At 42.9% G+C, this 20,148-nt stretch overlaps 1 protein-coding gene across 1 annotated transcript in view; it reads left to right on the top strand.

Annotated features, from left to right (window-relative positions):
• Nucleotides 1-267: 267 nt before the first annotated feature.
• ADAM17 (ADAM metallopeptidase domain 17) overlaps nucleotides 268-20,148 on the top strand; it is a 29,976-nt gene continuing 10,095 nt past the window's right edge. The window contains exons 1-10 of the mRNA XM_066612096.1: nucleotides 268-691; nucleotides 6,470-6,602; nucleotides 8,645-8,778; nucleotides 9,795-9,883; nucleotides 11,767-11,935; nucleotides 14,065-14,195; nucleotides 15,060-15,149; nucleotides 17,746-17,859; nucleotides 18,340-18,484; nucleotides 19,298-19,386. Coding sequence (XP_066468193.1) covers nucleotides 562-691; nucleotides 6,470-6,602; nucleotides 8,645-8,778; nucleotides 9,795-9,883; nucleotides 11,767-11,935; nucleotides 14,065-14,195; nucleotides 15,060-15,149; nucleotides 17,746-17,859; nucleotides 18,340-18,484; nucleotides 19,298-19,386 — 1,224 coding nt within the window. The 5' untranslated portion in view covers nucleotides 268-561. The remainder of the gene's footprint in view (nucleotides 692-6,469; nucleotides 6,603-8,644; nucleotides 8,779-9,794; nucleotides 9,884-11,766; nucleotides 11,936-14,064; nucleotides 14,196-15,059; nucleotides 15,150-17,745; nucleotides 17,860-18,339; nucleotides 18,485-19,297; nucleotides 19,387-20,148) is intronic.

A 20,148-nucleotide genomic window follows, 5' to 3' on the forward strand; every position in this document is an offset into this window, starting at 1 on the left:
CCACCTCCTGCATAATGTCTTCCCCACATCACGTGGCAGGGAGTTTCACCGATTACTCTTTTCTTTTGCCTGTCGTAACTCTCCCAGCGCTCAATTTTAGTGGCTGTGGCCTGGTCTGGGGTTGAGTGGGAGGGAAAGAGCCTCCCTCTGTCTACCCACCCCCTGCCCCGTGTACCGCGCAGTGGCTAAGAGCAACCAGAGCCCCCGCCCGGTCCGCAGAGATCAGGCTGGTGCTGGCGCGCGGGCGAGGAGCCTGCGGGTCCAGGCGCCCCTCCTCCTGCGCCAGCGGGACGCGCGACCCCCGAGAGTCCTTCCCCGGCCGCCCTCGGGGCGTGTCCTCTCGCCGCCCTTTCGGAGCGGAACCAGATGGCGGCGCCTGTGGGCGCCCAGAGTGCTTCGCGGGCACCCCCGCCAGCCGGGCTCCGCTTCCGGGCTCGGCGCTGAAGGAAAGCGGCGGCCGGGGGTGGCCAGCGCCGCTGTGGGGACGGGGCTCCGCCCGCGGGACGGCGACGGCGACGGCGAGAGGGGAGGCGAGGAGAGCGGAGCGGGGCGAGCGGCGCCATGAGGCTGCAGCCCCGCCTGAGCGCTGCTCTGCTCCTGCTGCTGTCGGGGCTCCTGCGGCTGGGGGCGCCGCGGCACCCGCCTCGCCCCGCCGCTCATCACCGGGACAGGCACCGGCCGGCGGGTCTGGGTGAGTGGGGGCGGCCGGCTCTCCCCTCCCTCCTGGGAGCACGGAAGGGAGTGGGCAGACAGCGCCTCTTCCCCCTTCCCTTCGTCCGCCCCGTCTCTGGAGGGGGAGCCCCAAGGGGGAGGCGCTGTGATGGTGGAAGGCGGGGGTGGGCTCCCCAGATCAGTGGGGTGGGGAAGGGGTGGGCGGAGAGCCACTAGTGAAAGACCCCCAGGCACCAAGCCCTGCCGGCTCTCTCCTATTGGGGGGGGGGGAGAGACTGCAAGGGGACCCCAGTGGGGTGTGAGTGAGGGTGGGTTGTGTTGCTTGTGGTGAGGCATAGGGGTTGTGGGGAGCACGGCTTGAGCCCGTCCTTGACTCAGGCTTTAGCCCCCTGGTTCCCAACCTGTGGTCTGTACACCACAGGTGGTCCGCGAGATCCTGAGGAGGGTGGTCCGCAAGACTTTGAGAAGAGTGGTCCACGGGGTCTAAGGAAAAAAAGAAACCACCTTTGCTCATCTCCAGCGTCTTGCCGTGCAAGCTGTCTCCATGAACCGCCAAGGAGGGCAAAGAATGGCCTGCCCACAGCCACAACCATTGAAGTGTCAGCTGTGGCTGTGGGCAGGCTGCTCTCCGTCTTCTCTGTGGGGCGCACCACCAGAGAGGATGGAGACCAGACTCTCCACAGCCACAAGTGGTCCACCATGATTCCAATTTTTGACTCTATGATCTTCTCCTGAAGGTTGGGAGCCACTGCTTTAGCCTCTGGGGCAGAGGCTGCTTGCTCTGTGGTGTGAAGGGAAGGAAAAACACCATGGCACTTATGCTTCTAGTGCAGTGATTTCCAACCTTTTTTGTCTCGCAGCACACGGACAAGGTGCTAAAATTTTCAGGACGCGCCATCAGTTGTTTGGCAATAGACAAGGCACACCATGCTGCCTGTGGAGGGGTTCACATTCCCAATAGCCCTACTAATAAATTACCCTCCCCCAAACACCTGTGGACCATTCATGGCATGCCAGTGTATTGCAGCACACTGGTTGAAAATCTCTGTGTTAGTGCCTGTTTGGAAGGAACGGTTCATTATGGTCTCTTAAGAGAACCAGCTTGAGCTCTTGTCTGGGAATAGGTGCTGGTGGGTTCGAGCTGCTGCTGCTGGAAAGCAAGTGGTGCATGCTGATAAACAGAAGAAGATGGTTGTATTGGGTGAGATTAATGCCTTGATGTGGCTCCAGTTGGTCACAGAGTTGCTCACGTCATGCCTTCATAACTGAGGAGAAACTCAGGGGAGTGGGGGTATGATACTCATTGCTCCTCACAGGTGTATGTGCAAAACAGTCTATAAGACAACTAGTTGCAACCATGTGATAAATGACTGACTGTTGCTCTATATAAACTCTTTAAATAGAGGGTTCGACTTGTGGAATTAGATGTTATACCCTGCATTTTATCCCTTCACAAGGGCCTCTACATGTAAGGCGAGGTGTGACGCTGAGCTGCAGCAACTGTTGTTGGTGTTCATAACTCTCATTTGGGAGAAAAGTGTTGTCTCCTTGTTGAAGTGTGTATGTCCTTTCAATTTCTAATACGCAGTTTCATACACAGTTGTATACTGAAACTGTGAAGTCCACTTTGATGCAGTGGAAGGCTAGATGCCTTTGTACTCAGAATGTCCCTGGTGATGTCACTGAATGTCACTGAAAAGTTCTTGGGCATATTGGGTTGGGAAATAGACCCTCTGTGGCCCTGAAAAGCTGCTGTCGGTCAAACTAAAGAATACAGGGCTAACAGTGCAATCCTTTGCAAGTATGTTCAGAAGCAAATTCCTTTTAGTTAAGTGTTGCTTACAGCCAGGTAACTGCATATAGGATTGTAGCCTAAGGGTGCAATCCTATCCAACTTTCCAGTACTGATGCAGCTGTGCCAGTGGGGCATGTGCTGCATCCTGCCAGTGGGATGGCAGTTACAGAGATCTCCTTAGAGCAGGGGTGCCCAAACCCCAGCCCTGGGGCCACTTGCGGCCCTCAAGGACTCCCAATCTGGCCCGCAGGGGGTCCCCAGGGGGCCCCCAGTCTCCAATAAGCTCTGGCCCTCTGGTGGCTTGCTGGAGCCCACACTGGCCCAATACAACTGCTCTTAGCATGACAGCCAACTGTTCAACCTCTTGTGTGAGCTGTGGGACGAGGGCTCCCTCCACTGCTTTCTGTTTGCGTCTGTGATGCAGCAGCGGCAGAGAAGGAAAGGCCAGTCTTGCTTTGTGCAAGGCCTTTTATAGGCCTTGAGTTATTGCAAGACCTTCATTCATTCATATAAGTTCCATCTCTAATATATTCATTTATGTAAATTTATTCAAATTTGAAATGTAAATTAATTATCCCCCCCCCCGGCCCCAAACATAGTGTCAGAGAGATGATGTGGCCCTCCTGCCAAAAAGTTTGGACACCCCTGCCTTAGAGTAAGGGAACGTTTGTGCTGGAGAGTTAGATAAGACTGGGCCCTAAGTTGACCAATGATCTCATTCTGTGTATGGCAGCTTCTTCATAAAAAGAAATCTGTTCAGTAGTCTTGAAAGAGGGAACAGATAGTTTATAGGTATAGATAATGGTATCAGGTTACTTAAAAAAAAATTCTTTGGAATGGGGTGTGGAACGTCTGGTTTCAGTTCCGGGTTCTGCCACATCTTTCTAGTGTAACACGTTCCTTGGGTATTTCCACGCATGACCTCCAAGGAAAAACTGCATTAATTGTTGGGCAATTATTGAAGACTTTATTTAGCACAAATCAGGCACATTAAGAGAGGAGATTAATTTCCATAAAAATTAAGGTACTTCTGCAAAGGCACTATTGATTAGAACTGAGCTGCATAGCCCACAAAAATGAGTAATGCAGCTTGCCTACTCCACTTTGGGCTTCAAGTGGGGAACAGCATGTGAACATTCCTATATAAAATTCCCAACATATGGATAACTAGTGGATCAAGTCAGGGGGGAGAGGTTCTAGTCAGGGGTGTCAAACTCATTTCATCACAGGGCCACATTGAATTTATCACACCTACTGAGGGTCGAACTCCAAGTGTGGCCCCTGGAAGTTATGTGAACACAGGAAGTGATGTCACAAGTAATGTCACTTCTGGTATTTTCCTCCCATCGGTTCATCACTCCCTTGTTCTGCTGTCTTGGGTCAAGTTCCCAAGTCTGCTTAATAGCACTGTACTCATGTCCCTCTCCAGTGAATACAAATTATAGCTTCATTGAATGCAGAATGCAGCTGCTTCTGTGGTTGCAGGGGCTTGTTGGTTTGTCTCAGTTGGGCCACTACTTTGGTGTCTGCACCTCCGTCCGTTTCTTGGCACAATTCAAGGTGCTAGTTTTGACTTTAAGGCCCTTTATTACTCAGGGCCAGAGTATTTGAGGGGGCCCCTCCTTCCATATAATCTACCTGTCATCAGAGGGGGCTGTTTTAATATCACTGTTGATGGAGTTGAGGGGGAAGGCAGTGAGGAACAGGTAGTGCCTCCTTGGTGGTGGCACCCCAATTACGGCATTCCCTCCCCTTGAATTTAAGAATGGCTCCTTCCTTGGAGACCTTTTGGCGGGGCCTTAAGGCCTTTTTATTCAGGATGGCGCTTGATAGCTGATGGACTAGCTATCAGAATAGCAGGATGGCGCTAACATGATGGACTGGCTTTTTAATTAAATGTAACTCAATTTTGTTTTTGCAAGCCATTGGGGTTTTTGTCTTTTTCATTTTAATTATTTTTTAATGTTTTAAATTTTGTAAGTTGCCTTGATTGGTCTTACCAGGAGGAAAAAAATCTAGTTAGAAATCTTTCAAATACATAAAGTGTTGTAAAGGGTAAGTAGTATAAATGCAGTCCTTCCATCTAAGCTGCTCCAAGACCTATTTTGTACATTAGAGACACAAAACATGGAGTTACCATGGAGTATATGTTCACTAGCGTGAGAGTAATTTATTTATAGAAATATTTCTATATTGTTTTTCAACCATTATGGAAATTTGTTCACGATTTTGTTTGTTGCATAATGTTTCAACTTAAGTACAGACCTCCTGAACCTAACCTACACTTAATAGGGGTCTCCCTGTCGTTTAAAAGCAAGTACCTGGGAAAGGTTATGCAGAGAGATTTTTTGTAAATGCTCTTAACTGCTATGACAGTTATGATAAGGTTAAAAATGATTAGAATTTTCAGGTGAACAGAGCTAAATCTGTTTATAGGTTGTGAATGATTAATATATTGAAGTATTGCATTGTCTCAGTATGGGCTGTATTTTGAGGCTGCTGCATGCAGACCAGTTTACTGAAGTCTTTTAGACTTTTACTCTGGTTTAGTTATGGGGTTTGCGGGAGGCATCTTGGAACAGATCAGGAACATTAACATAGAGAACTCTGTGCGCACGTTGGTGTTGTACTTGCAGTTCTGTTGTCTAAAATCCAACTGGGGCTCTGAGTGTTGACCGTGCTCTGATGAAAAAGCTCTAGTCTGCTAACCTTTTTTTTGCCATGTCAGAATTTGAGGTATTTTGAAAAGGCCCTAGCATATAACATTCTTTTAGATGGGGTAATTGTGTGAGTTGACTTGGAACATACATCTACCTTGCTTTCCACTTGCCTTTGAAGAGTTGCATTTATCTGCCCGAGCGCTGCCAGTCTTGGGCTTCATGGATCTGTATGCGAATGTGAGCTGGTAAATTTTTCATACAGTATAAGACTGATTATTTACTAAGCAGTATGTTCATTCAAATTCAGTCCTATTAAGTTTGGGCAAGTGTAATAAGTTATACAAATGATTGGTACTGTACTCTGTAAAGGTTATTTGTGTAAGTAAATACTTGAGAAGGGGAAGTAACACACTGAGTATCTGTTAACAGGCCGATTCTCAACGCCTTGTATTAGCAAAGCAGGGCATTGAAAACACGTACCAACTATGAACACCTGTAAAGAACAGAATCTTCAGTTTTGTTTTTTCCCTGTTTGTGATTGATTGCTGGTGCAGCCCTACTGTATATTTCTGCATTGTGAGAAAGGCAGAAGAGCATGTAAGCTGCAGGCAGTTTTGATGATCCTATGTATTGATGATGAGTATTGACTCTCTGCTTCAGTGACTTAGAACACAATGTGCTGGATTCAGAGGAGGGCTACAGAGTACAAAGGTACTTCTACTTGAACAAGCATAAGTGCAATTTCTGACTCCCCTCTCCTCTGACAGTCCCCAATGCTATAGTATTCTATATTTTTTAGAGGTGTTCCCTGATCTTGAGTTTGATTCTTTTGAAGGGTGCTGGGACTGCAGCAGAGGAGGAAGTGATGACCCCACTTTGTAAGCAAAACACTGTGGTTCCCGAGATCCAGGTTAATGTGTATTCTGCTGGATTACTTGCTCCCTAAATAAAGAATGTCCTTGCAAAAATGCCTTTTGCACTATGCATCTTTAATTTGTGTCACTACTTTTATATACTCTCCAACAGGGAGTAGGAGAAGAGTTGAATTTGCCTGTCCTGTACAAGTTTTCTTGCTTGGAAAATATCTAGATAAATCATAACGTAGAAAATAGGCCACAACTTGTGTAAATCAAACACCAATCAGTTCTGTAGGTTAGCAGAAACGGGTGCTGCTGCTGTTAGAAGCTTCTGCCTATTTTTCTTATGTGGCTATTTGTCCAGGTGACTGCAGAACTATGCACTTTTTAAGCTTTAGGAAAGGGGAATCCTAAAAACAACCAAGGTTGTTAGCTTTTTCAGCTATTCTGTTTAAGCTTTCTCTCTCTCTCTCTTTTTTTTTTAGAGCGACTTGAATCTGTTCTCTCAGACTATGATGTTCTTTCTGTGTCCAGCATCCAACAGCACTCATTAAGAAGAAGAGACCTTCAACCAGAGTCCCATATAGAAAGACTCCTGAGTTTTTCAGCATTACATAGGTAATAAGTCTTCTAGCAAGACATTTGGCTCAGTATTGCCATCCTATTTATTCTTCGATAACTTGAGTTTTATACTGTTTTGTGTTTAAGCAGTAGATATTCTTTGTCTTGGGCTGCTCTATCTATTGTATTTTTGATTTGTTTTATGGCCTGTTCCTAAACAAACTTTTATCCTTGGAAATCAGTTACCTGGAGAGAAAGTGGTACACTTGTATAATATGACCTGTTCTTACCAAACTCTGGCTTTCTTGAGAGAGTAGACCAGCCATTTTTAACCTTTTTATCTCACAGCACACCGACAAGGCACTAAAATTGTCAAGGCACACTATCAGCTTTTTGACAAGGCACACTGTGCTGCCAGCAGGATATTTATATCCCTCAATTGCCCTACTAATGAATGACCCTCCCCCAACTCCCACGGCAAACCCGCTGACCATTTGTGGCACACTAGTGTGCCATAGCACAGTGGTTGAAAATGACTGGAGTCGACTGTTGAAATCCTAAAAAGAATAGGTTGATCATACAAATGAATGAAGAGGTCTAATTATACCTTTTCAAGTGCCTGATGCTTGCCATCATGTTTTGCCCCGTGTAAGCAGAACTCCATGTGTTTTGACTGGCTTTTGTAGCCAAACTTTGCGTTTGAATCTATCTATGCCCCCTTTCCTGACAAAGTGGCTTTGGATTCTTGTCTCTGAGCTTCAGAGGCACTTGGATTATCTCTGAAGCTCAGTGCAGCTGCTGACCAAGGCACTGTTCTCCTCCCCACCCTGCAATTTTGCTTTCCTAACCTTCTGAGCATGAAGAAAGATATGAGCTCTCGCCAGAGTAAAAATATGCAGTATTTATCCTGTGGCAAGCACATTTGTTGACCTGTGCATAAGAAGCTTTATTTTCTAGTGTTTAATAAATTCGATATGATGGTTGAGGGGTCCATAGAAGTTGACATAAGCTGTTAGTTGTTATTCTGTACACTTATATTTTTCTTCTTTCCTTTCTTTAAAGAAATGTTCAAAATCATCCTCACGGTTGTTCATGCAATATAGCTATTTTGATTTAAACCCTCTTGCTGTTTTATTCCCGGTATTCTATCTGTTCTACTGACTTCAGTGTTGCATGCCATACTCAAGCTTCCCTGGCGTAATTGCTGTCGTGGCCGTGGCCATCTCCAGTTAATGCTGTCTTTCCTTTTTCTATGGAGCTATTTCAAGACACAGCCTGTTGCATCCAGGCAGGATCCATGACACATAGGTCAAAGTACACTGTGGCATGAGTTTGGCACACTTCTAAAAAGATGTTTTGTTAGCAGTCAGTAAGGCAAAGCCCAATATTGTCCCTATTTTTTAAAAGGATGATGCTCAGCTTTATAGAAACTTCCATTAATACTCTCTCTGTAGAACTCTGTTTTGTTGTTTTTTCGTGCCTTCCCCTGTTTTCTGCTTTGCGCATTGTACTTCTCTATCCATACAATGTGTGATCTAATGACCTTGGAACATTGTAGTTGATAAAATGTTATTCTAATTAAGTGTCAGTTTAAATTCTGCAGATATTAACATTATTCATTTCTCAGTACTGACAGGCTTCAATTACTTTATCAGTAGTGGATTAAAGTTTGTATGGAGCAATATCTATTGGGACTAGAGGAAATTTAACATGATAAATCCATTCTTTGACTTATATTGAAAAGATAGTTGATGGCTGTAGAAGATTCAGTTCGTTATCCAAGCCTCAAATCTTCATGTAAGGCTTCTGGGTTTCTTAATAATTGTTGGATATGGAACTGAAAGAAATGAAATAAAGTTGTTGCTGCTGCCCATCTAAATATCTGTTTTTAATAAATAGTCTTTGTTAAACTTCACTGTAAATCAGTAGCAAATAACTCTGTTGAATTTTATTTGGCCTAAAGCTGGAGTTTCCCAGTTACACTTTAGGAATAACTTCTAGAGAAAGTTATTTCTAAATTGTAAGTGGGAAACTTCAACTCTGTAGGCATAATAAAGTTATTGTATCTTAATGCTAAATCGAATCAAATTCTTTTACAGGCATTTTAAATTATATTTAACTTCAACAGCAGAACATTTTTCAAAAAACTTTAAAGCACTTGTAGTGGATGGCCAAGGCAAGGAAAAAGAGTATCATGTACAGTGGCAAGAATTTTTCACAGGACATATTGTAGGTGAGTATGAAATAGAATATGGGTGTGTTGTTGGACGCAGTGCCACTTTGAAATGTCTGATTATTGGATTTGTCTGTGTTTATCGAGCATAATAGAAATGTTGAAAGTTTAGAATATCATCCTGAGATCTAGTTCATGGGAGCTTCAGAAGCAGGTACTGTTGGTTTTGAAGGGAGATATTTGAACCATTTATTTTAGATAAAGTTTACAATCATGTGGAAGTGAGATTATATTTATATGAAGCAATGTGTAATTCAGTTTCATGGAATAATTCACTGGGATCTGGATAGCATCTACTAAGAACAAATTGTATATACTATTTCCTTGGCTAGCCCAATAACCCCAAATGCAAACTCATAGATATGAAAATATGAGGAGATGCATTTAAAGTATCATTGTTGTACTTCTAAAACATTTGGTTTCTTGGGAGTGGGTGTGGATTGGTAAGAAGTACAATGGGCCATCCTTATCTATGAGCTTGGGATCTGCGTATCTGACTCAATGTTCATGATTGGAAGAAAAGAAGGAACAAGACCAGCAGCCCGATGGCTCGACATGACAAAGAAGACTCTAGTGGACCTCTCTAGTCTTGCACGTGATCGATCTTTCCACAGATCATTCATCCATCAAGTCGCCATGGCTCAGGACTGAGCAGAAGGCCTCTAAGAAGAAGGTTCCCAAGCCTGTGCTGGGGGGCTTCAGAGGACCTCCTGGATGTGACCAGAAGTGTCTTCTGGTAATGTCTGGGAAGTCTTTTGAGGCATGGGGAGGTTGTGTGCAGCCTCCCTGAACCTCAGAAGCCCCCCCACCCGAGGCTTCTGGTTCGCCAGCAGGACCCTCCCACCATCTTGCTGTCCACAGAATTTGATATCTGTGTGGAGTCCTGAAACACATCCGTCGCAGATACTAACGGCTTGCTATGACAGGCTTCTGAAAGGAGGAAACATTGTGTTACACCTGGTGGGTACACCCAAGCACCAGCTGCCGAGGTTTCATCTTTTACTGTCTCTTTTCAGGTAAGAGTAATTCCAAGGTTATAGCACACATAGGTGAAGAAGATTTCACAGTGAGGATCAATACTGCTGAAGAGGAATATAATATTGAGGTATATTCTGTTAGAACCTGGATTTAGCCAATATAAATGTCATTGAGGGAAATGATATGTTCAGGCAGGTTCATTTTCTCTGATTTGATATTCCTAGAATATTCAGAGAAAGTAAAGCTGAAACTTTTAGTTATGTCGAACAGCTTTGTAGCTAGTAGAAACGGGTTGGAAAACCTCAAAAGTAGCATAATTTATCAGCTTCTTCTATTGGACCGAATACTCTGAGGACTTTAGAGGTTTTTTTCTCATTCTTCTGTTTTGGTGTCGGTGCCTTCCTTTTGCCTTCTCCCAGAAGTAGTAGAAACAGTCATGCTTGTAAGTGATCATATGTCTGGACCGAGATCGCATCCAGAGATCACATCTAGTAAAACTATGTGCAGCCACATAGACTTCTGCTGTTTGAGATATAAAAGCCCACTTCTTATGCTCTACAGCTCACCCTTTTTGAAATGGAAGAGGGTTGCAAAAGCAGGTTACACAGACTGTTATTTGAAAGCAAAACAGTATTTAAAGATCTGTGAGGCATGTCCAAACTCTTAGGTGTGCTTGAAGTAGCTCTTTGGATTCTTCCCACAACTTTCATTTTGATCTCTAGAAAATTAGTTTGTGTTCTCCATTTGGAAATTAGTTTTGAATTTGAGAGTAAGATTGTGCAGATGGTGTGGCAGTTTCACAATTTGATGCATAGTTGCACTACCATTTAGTGAAAGTGCTATACAAATGCTAAGTGGCCCCTGTTGTTTGGGAGAGGGACCTGAAGAGGAAAAAATCTGTACATACTAAGGAGGAAAATCGTCTGTTTGTTCTTCCTCTGTAAGGGCCAAACCTCCATCAATACCTTTCTATATTCTGAAACCTTGTGGGAGAGATTCACCCCACCTTGTCTAACCAGGTTTCCAGTAGAGGGATCAAGTTGGCCCCCTCGCTCAGAATTAAGTACTAGATAATAATGGTCTCTTGGTTGACATGACATTAAACAGCAGCTTCTGACTAGTGTGGCTGCCACTAATACTACTTGGCCCCTGTTGGTTGGGAAAGGGACCTCAAGAGGAAAGTCTGTAAACAACTGTCCCTTCTTTCATTGTTAAAAGCCCATTCTCCATCAATATCTCACTCTATCCATCACCATATTAATGGTGCCCAGCCTCCATACCCTGCCCCAACCTAGTTTCTGAAGACACACACTGATGGTTGGGGGGGGACGATGGACCACTAACTAACATCAAAGACCAGCCATTAAACATAGTAGCAACAACCTTCCACACCACAATTAAACCCATTTTGCTGGAGACTCACTGCCATGGTTCAGCCACCAAGATAAGTTTCAGAAGTTACCAAACCAGTCAATAATGGGTCTATTAGACGGGCAGGCTCTGTGCTGCATCGCTCTCCCCTACTGGTGGCTTCTCCACCCGCAGCCAACAAGCTTCTTGGGGCAGGTGGAGATGCTGCCCTCGGAATGATAGCTGTGAGCTGCAAGGTTGATAAACTGCGGTCGTATGTTTCTACACATAGAAAGGCAGAAGAATGCTAAAAGTAATAATAAGAAAGGAGTCCAAAATCTTTACTTGAGTGTATATGGTTTCCATTTGTTCAGCAAGAGAATGCAACCTAAGCTTTCCAGACATGACTTCTGAAGGAAGGCTATAGTTAGGGGTATAAGAACTAAGAAATTAAAATGATCTGCTTTTGGCTGCTTATTTTCTATACTGGAGCAGCACAGTAACACTTCTTTAAACCAAGCTTGTATGCTCATCCTTTCTCTCTCTCTGTCTCTGCTGTGTGTTGTTTTTTTTTTTTGAGGGGGGTTGCTAGCAGACTGAGATATATTCATTGGCTTAATTCATTTAAAGTTACTCATTCTCAATTTTTTCTACTTGTAGCCCTTATGGAGGTTTATCAGTAATACACGAGATGAAAGACTTCTGGTCTACAGATCAGAAGACATCAAAGATTTCTCACGATTACAGTCCCCAAAAGTGTGTGGCTATGTTAAGCTAGAAGATGAGGAATTTTTGGCTGGAGGACTGAAAGACAGTACATTAAATGAAGGTGAGTGCTCAAGTATATGCAACAGAATTTCTCAGTATTGTACAGAAACCTTTATAGAATGGGATCCTAACTTGTAAGAGTGGAATGAAGCCAATGCAAGGCATTGTCTTCCCACAGCAACTTTCTGCATGTGTGCCCATCCACTCACCCCTCGTTACCCCAGTTTGAGTGTCAAAAGATCCTTGAAAAAGGGATGGAATGGAACTGCAGGGGTAGATGTCGTCTCTGGAAATTGGGCAGGGATGTGCTAAATCTTAGGTAGAACTTTGGTATGGGTGCAGGAGGGCTGTTGTGGGAAAGGGATTCCTTGCATAAGTGTTTGACTTTCACAAATTAGGATCCTATCCATTGTTACATAATGATGTCCTGCAGGAAGAAGTAGCACAGCTTTTTTCACAGATTGGAGAGAATGTGGGGTTGCAAATTCCACATAGATTGTCACTCTATGTAACACTCTGTAACTATGTAAGTTCCTATAGAACTGCATGTTTGGTTTGGGCCTTGGTCTCTACTCATTAGTTTTAACAAGTTAAGTTCTGAGCAAAGGGAAAGCACAGTCTTGGGGACAGATGGGACTGAGTCGACCAATACTCTGCTGATATGTTTCAAGTACTGTACTTAGGACTCTTCTTCAGTTCATTTTTTTTAGTTCAAATTTATCTGAACCCTCTTGTTCACAAATTAATATTGAATAGCAACATGCAAATGATCTACACCAATAGTTCCCAAAGTCCTCCCTAGGAGGAGGGAACCATGTAAGTATTTGCTGGAAAAGGGGGATTGCAGCAACATAATCCCCAGGATCACACTGCTGCTGGGGATGGGAAGGGGTTTTTTACTTACCTCCAGCTAGCACTGGAGTCCTGGGAGGTCTGGGGAGACCTTTGAGGGCTCCCCAAGCCTCTGTAATTGTGAAAAAAGAAAAAAGGGTTTTCTGGTTTTCGTCACAAAACTAAGAGGTGCCTGTTTTTTCTTTATTTTTCCCCACAAGTAAGCTTAAAAAAACCTCTTCCGTCCTCAGCAGTAGCGCAATTCTGGGGATCCTGTTGCTGCAGTCCTCCCTCCCTGCCCCTTAAGGCGCAGGGATGCGTGCTTCCCTGCTGGTGGGTTGTGACTCACCAGTTTGGGAACCATTGAGTTACACTATCCAAAAAACTTGGTAAATGAGTATGTATCTCCTAAAATTGGTTAAAAGGCACAATGAAAACTTTTCCTATTATACATGATGCAGATGTATTGCATTTAGAGAAAAAAAAGTGTATATTATAAACTGTTTGCCTAGGAATTTCATAATTCAGTGCTATAGTAAAACTTTAGGTGTAGGAATAAATTGATTCCTGTTATTCCCTATGCATTTAGTATGTTCAAAAATTTACAAAAGCTACATATGCTATTTGTGAGGTGCAGTACATACTATCTCCTGAAAAGCCCAGTAAAATACCCTAGGCCAGTGTTTCTCAGACTGCGGGTTGGGACTCACGAGATGGGTAGCAAGCCAATTTTGGGTGGGTTCCCATTCATTTCTATATTTTATTTTTATTATATTAGATTTGATGCTCCCATGGTATGTGACTGCATTTGGGGAAATGTTACACATCTGTACTTTTAACAGGTTACTATGTACTTTTAACAAGCTTTTAACAATGATAGTAAATTGAACTTACTCCTGGGTAAGTGTGTGTAGGATTGCAGCCTAGGATTGTTAAAAATTTTCCATGCTTGATGTCACATCTGCTTATGACATCACTTCGGGCGGGTCCCATCCGCGGGTCCAATCCCGGCGGATTGGAATCCGGCGGGATTCTTGTTCTAAAAAGTGAGTCCCGGTGCTAAAAGTTTGAGAACCAGTTCCCTATGCATTATAAAGTGTTGTGGCCTACGTAAGTTTTTCTGTAACACCTAAGTTGAAAGATTATTGGGAAATGCATGATTTTTATATGTATTGCAATATACATAGACACCCAGTATACCTTGGGTGCCTTTTGGGGAGAATGAATAAATATATATATATATATATATATATATATATATATATATATATATATATATATATATATAATGTTCGATTTAAAATAAAGGATGTCTTGCATGGCAAGGGCTACTCAGCCTCTCTTAAACTGTCATGATAGCTAAAGTTTCTCGGCGGAAAAGAGCTACTCCTGATCCCTTCAAGAACACTTGCAGGATGTTAGTGGTAGCAGATCATCGCTTCTTTAACAACATGGGCCGTGGAGAGGAAAGCACAACAATTAATTACTTAGTAAGTATGATGGTCTGACAGTTGCTTAAGGGAGCTAGACCACGTCAAGATAGTCTGTTATAGAAGGGAGGCTGATGAGATGTAACTGTTGTAAATAAGATATATTTTAGGTACTGTTAAGCAGGAGTGAATGGGTGTTTTGGGCGGGGGTTGCATATATCTTAGCACGTGGCAATATTGATGAATTTGCTGCTTTCCCAGTGCATGAATAATTCTCACAAATGCGTTAGATTATCAGGTTGATGGCATAAAAATGTATTGTGTGAATAGTAATAACGGCAATCTTTTTGAACACAAATTGCATATTCCAGGCCTGCATTGCACAACGTTCTAGGTTTTCTCATCTCTCCTGTGGAGAATTGGTGGTTTGTTTCTGTTGACAGTATAATGGCTTATCAGCTAGTAGAGCTGGCTGAAGCTGTATTTTGGATTCCTTTGTCATGGCCAATGTGTGATGCTAATGGTTTCATCTCTTGAAGCAGTTTGAAGGACATGTAGTTTAGATATTCTGTTACCTAAAATTAGGTTTTTTGAGTGTGTGTGTGTGGAGGGGGTGGGGAGATATCTACTGTATAGCCTGAATAGATTAAGAATAGACTAAGAATCAACTAAGTTGGCTGTTACTTCCCTCAGAATATATTGGTGGAATATTAAAAGCCAGTTCAGGGATAAGGTGTGTTCTGGGTATGTTACCTCCCTCTTTCATTAATATACTGTTGGAAATTTAGGGGATAACTTTGGAAGCATCTCTTTGTTTAGTATTCAAACATGTCTCTCTCATGTAAAGGCTGTTTTTAAGTTCTGTTCTTGGTCTGTTTGTCTGTGAGAGATTGGACCTGAATAACTGTCCCCTTCTGTACATAGATTGAATTAATAGACCGAGTGGATGACATCTATCGAAACACCTCGTGGGACAATGCAAATTTCAAAGGATATGGTATACAGATAGAACAGGTATTTAGGGAACATGTGTTAAAGCACCAGTGCTGTTTTCTAGATTTGTTGTGAATTTGATTAGATATTGATTAGATACTGATTATTGAACTGTAGTAAAAAAAGAAATCATGATTTGGGAAAAAACAACTGATATGTTTCCCAGTAATTTTATACGCTGCTGCTTGCACCATTCCTCTCCTAATAGTGTGTTTTCATGTACATCTTATTGTATAAAAATTGTAGGTGGTAGTTCTAGTCCAGCCATTTTCAACCACTGTGCCGTGGCACACTGGTGTGCCGTGAATGGTCCGTGAATTTAGGAGAGGGTCATTTTATCAATAGGACCATTGGGGGATGTGAGCCCCCATTGACAGCACAGTGTGCCTTGTCAAAACGCTGATGGTGTGCCTTGACCATTTTAGTGCCTTGCCAGTGTGCCGCGAGATGAAAAAGGTTGAAAATCACTGTTCTAGTTCATTAGACTAATCCAAAGTACAGTAGGACCAACTAAAATATTACGAAGTAGCAATCAAGTTTTTGAGTTTTTCAGAACTCTTCTTTAGGCTGAGTGTTAAGCAAAACAGTGGGCATGATGGAAAACTTCCAAAGCCTTTAGCATTCTTAAGATGGTACTCAAGAGGCCTATGCAGTTTTGATTAGATTACCGTCTGCTAGGTGCAAGGCAGATTTTGCTTTGCCCCAAGAACCACTTGGGTGCTGAAACATGGCTGTTCTGTTTTATTTTTAATATACAGTCTTATCAGTTACTTGCATTGGTCTCCAACATGAAGTAGAACAGCATGAACACTGTTCTCTGTCCAGCAAGGGACTAGAAATGACAAGGAACATGCTCATCTGTCTTGTCAAAACTGGTCCTTAATTTTAGGCAATGTATTATGTATTGCTATATACATGGCATCACCTGGCAGGACAAAGTTCCAAACAACACAGTCCTGGAATGAGTTGGAATCCCTAGCATGCATGCACTGCTGAAACAGAGACGCCTTGGTTGGCTCGGTCATGTTGTGAGAATGGATGATGGGCGGATCCCAAAGGATCTCCTCTATGGTGAACTCGTGCAGGGAAAGCGCCCTACAGGTAGACCACAGCTGCGATACAAGGACATCTGCAAGAGGGATCTGAAGGCCTTAGGAATGGACCTCAACAGGTGGGAAACCCTGGCCTCTGAGCGGCCCGCTTGGAGGCAGGCTGTGCAGCATGGCATCTTCCAGTTTGAAGAGACACTTGGCCAACAGACTGAGGGAAAGAGGCAAAGAAGGAAGGCCCGTAGCCAGGGAGACACACCAGGGACAGACTACACTTGCTCCCAGTGTGGAAGGGATTGTCACTCCCGAATCGGCCTTTTCAGCCACACTAGACACTTTTTCTGGAACCACCATTCAGAGTGCGATACCATAGTCTTTCGAGACTGAAGGTTGCCAACTAGGATACATGGCAACATTGGAAACCTGAAGTTACTGAGTACTGATACTGTTTTGTTTTGTCTCCAAAGCCAAATAAACAAGGTGCTGCAACATAACATATTTACAAAGATAACTGAAGGAAAGGTGTGGGGTGAACATATAATTGGCTGGTTTCTTTAGAAACAGGTAGGAGGAGGGTAGAGAGATTTCTATCAGTACCCATAGACCTAAAAGAAAAGTGTTCATTGAAGCTTGAATTGCAGAATTAATCATGAGGGGAAAAAACATGAGATCATGTAATCTCATTGCTCCTTCTCCCCCATCCCCAAATCTTGTTTTAAAGACAGGAAACTCTAACAAGGAAATATTACTTCAGTATACTTGCTGACCTTCTGTTGTAGAATTCCCCTTCTAGATTATGTTTAAGCTCTAGCGCTTTGGATGCTTGAGTGCGTGCTCGCCTTTGTACACTTACGAATAATGCTATTTAAGATTGCAGCCTCTATGTTCAACCAGAATAGTTATCAACTAAAAGCATAGAAGAATATGCCAGTGTGTTAGAAATCCAGATTTGTTGCTCGATGCAAGTCATGTAAATTGTAATGTTAATTTGTTTAAAGTTGCATACACTTTATTTTGTTGGGATTGCCTTTGTTGTTAGAAGTTTTGGCCAACTTTCCCTTTATCTGTCATCTTTGAACATAGATCTCAAAAAGTTCAGAACTTTCTGTGTATAAGTTTGCTTAATAGGGCCCTCTTTCATGAAAGTTGAAGAGTTGTGCTAAAATACTTCCTCCACTGAGGTACAGATTCCAACTGATACAGTGTCCTGACACTGGGGAAATGGAAAAAGGAGGGCTCTGTCTGTAGTACAGAAACAGCCTAATTGTCTCAACAGACAGTGACTTTAGGAACTTTCTGTGAGTCAGTGCAAATATTCACCTACTATTTGCCCTAAATACTTGTATAGAATTTTGTTTATACTTGGTATACAAATATGTACTTCATATGAATCAAGGAGCCATGAGCCTCTGCTAAAGTTAGGCAGAACTTACTTTTGATTTAAAAGGTGGAGCATTGTGGTGATTTCTTCTTGCTACTTTTCAGAGTTTAAAATTCAGGTTTTTTCTGGTAGATTTGTTATTATTGTATTCAATCATTTACATTAATTTTTTAATTTTCGGTTAAAGATTATTGTTCACAGTCAGCCTCAGAAAGTTGATCTAGGGGAAAAGCATTATAATATGGCGGCAAATCAGCCAGATGAGAAGAAGGATGCTTGGGAGGTGAAACTGTTGCTGGAGGTAGGTAGAGCGTGGGTTTATGTCACTTGGCTTAGAAGCATCGTACTTCCTACAAGGAAAAGCATTTTAAAAATTTAGTGCAGAAAGATGCAAGTATCCCAGTTATAAGATGCTATTGGCATCTTTAATAAGACTTTCAAGCTGTGAAAGGAAGTAGTCATAAATTTCCTGTATAACCTTTCTGGTCTTAGTTGGAAGTGCACATGATGATACTTTGCATCCTGTCTTAATACCTTAATTAGTACCACAGGCAACACTAGACCCAGAAGTCTCTATAAGATGAAATGTTAACTTGATGATGCAGTCTAAAAAAAATTGCAGACAAATTTGTCTTTAAGAATCTGAATAAGCTAGATGGAGCAGGTGACACCACTTAGTGATTCTGAAATTTAGAATTTTGTGTATTAACTTACTATTTCTAATCTGTGGAATGTTTTTTGAATTTAAACTGTGTGTGCCTGGTGTATCTGTCCCATACAGCAATTCAGCAGTGATATAGCGACTAAAGCAGCTGATGTGTGCCTTGCTCACCTGTTTACATACCAAGATTTTGATATGGGCACTCTTGGGCTGGCTTATGTTGGATCTCAAAGGCCCAACAGCCATGGTGGCATCTGTCCAAAGGGTAATTCTTTTTTTCTCGCTCTAAGATTTGTTTTTCTACTCCTGGATATGAGTCAGTGTCTAAAGGGAAAAATACATGTGTATAAAGTATATGTACAACTTTCATTGGTCTAGAAACCATCTCTTGAACCAGAGGTTTCTTGTGTGAATGAAGTTCTGACCTGCGATTTTGTTTTTGCACTTGTGGAACTAAAAGTGTTGCAGCTGAGAACTCTGCAACTATGTACAGTGCAAGCTTGTGTTTTGTAGTGTTAATGCTAAAATTTAGTGCATTATAAATTGAGAATACAATCAAGATTTTATGAATCCTTTCAAATTGATAACTAACTTTTCTCCAAATGCATTACCTCTTGCTTCCCATTGGCAGACTTCAGAAGTAGTCAGTATTTACCAGAGTTATAAAGTCCACAATAAAGTATGTCATGTATGCAGTATCTTTGTGTCCCCTGCCCTCCAATGCACCCAACTTGGCTGGCTGTGTCTCTAATCTACTGAGCCAGGGAACAGCAACAGTGCAACAGAGGCAGGCAGCAATATAGACCAACAGTTTGTTATATCTAGGCCTCTGAGCCCTCTTGCTTTTGCCCATGTGTGCTAAAGCCTTCTGCTCTGACTGTGAGACATTTGCATAGGTTAGTAGCCAGTGTTAAAGTATACAATCATTGGAGGTTAATAGGCAGGCCTGTAAGGATTGTAAATGGCTTTCATTTTAGGCAAGGGAAATTTCAACTCTTGTCATTCTGAGAAGCTTAAATAACACTGCACGATTGATTTGTGTAGTATTTGTTTGACTTTCTGCCATTTATTTTTATAGCTTATCGTAATTCAGGGACTGGGAAGGAAATCTACCTCAACAGTGGCTTAACGAGCACAAAGAACTATGGCAAAACTATCCTTACCAAGGTATTGTAAAATAAATACTGCCTGTTGAACTAGTAATACCTTGAAAGCTTCTTTGTTGCCTTTCTGGTAGGGTTAGCTCCAGGTTATTGGAAGGGTCCTTGTACATGCACCTGCTGCCTTCTTCCCTGGCTTGTTCTCTGGTGCCATCCTTGCTTCCCAGGAGAGGGTGAGTACAGAAAGCACCCTATTGGTGCTTTGCTGTCTCCCTTCCCTGTTAGCAGCCAGTGTAGTTTAGCCTGACTCAGTTCAGCAGTGAAGAAGCACTTGGGCCATACTGGCCACTGGGGGAAGAGGAAGAGCAGCAAATGCTTGGGCATGTACTACTCCTCTCCTCAGTTGGCAATACAACTGGGCTTGCCACTGCTGCTGCTACCATTCTAGCCAATAAGACTGGGTGTCTGGTCCATCTTTTTTGCCCCCCCCCTTCCTGGACAGCTAGGAAGATTTAAAAAAGGGGGTGGATTGGGCTCAGGCCCTAGTATGTATGGAGAAAAGAGTGGCAACACCCCTCTCATTCTAAATATGTGGATGTCTGGAACCGTGAAGAACAGCTGTTTCTGCTTGCTCATTCCACAGCATCCTAGAGATGCTGAGGGGTGAGCATTCAGGTTAGCCACTAAGAGCCAGTGGCAGAGCGAATTGCCCCTGCATCATTGCCTTTGAGGCTGTCCAGTTGCAAATGGGGAGAGTAAGCAAGCAGAGTCCCAAGTTGCTGAGTGACTTGTGGTGCAACTGCTGAAGGGCTTCAAGGTAGACCAGATG

The sequence above is a fragment of the Tiliqua scincoides genome, chromosome 1 (genome assembly GCF_035046505.1).
Source record: "Tiliqua scincoides isolate rTilSci1 chromosome 1, rTilSci1.hap2, whole genome shotgun sequence".
In the NCBI taxonomy this organism is placed as follows: domain Eukaryota; kingdom Metazoa; phylum Chordata; class Lepidosauria; order Squamata; family Scincidae; genus Tiliqua; species Tiliqua scincoides.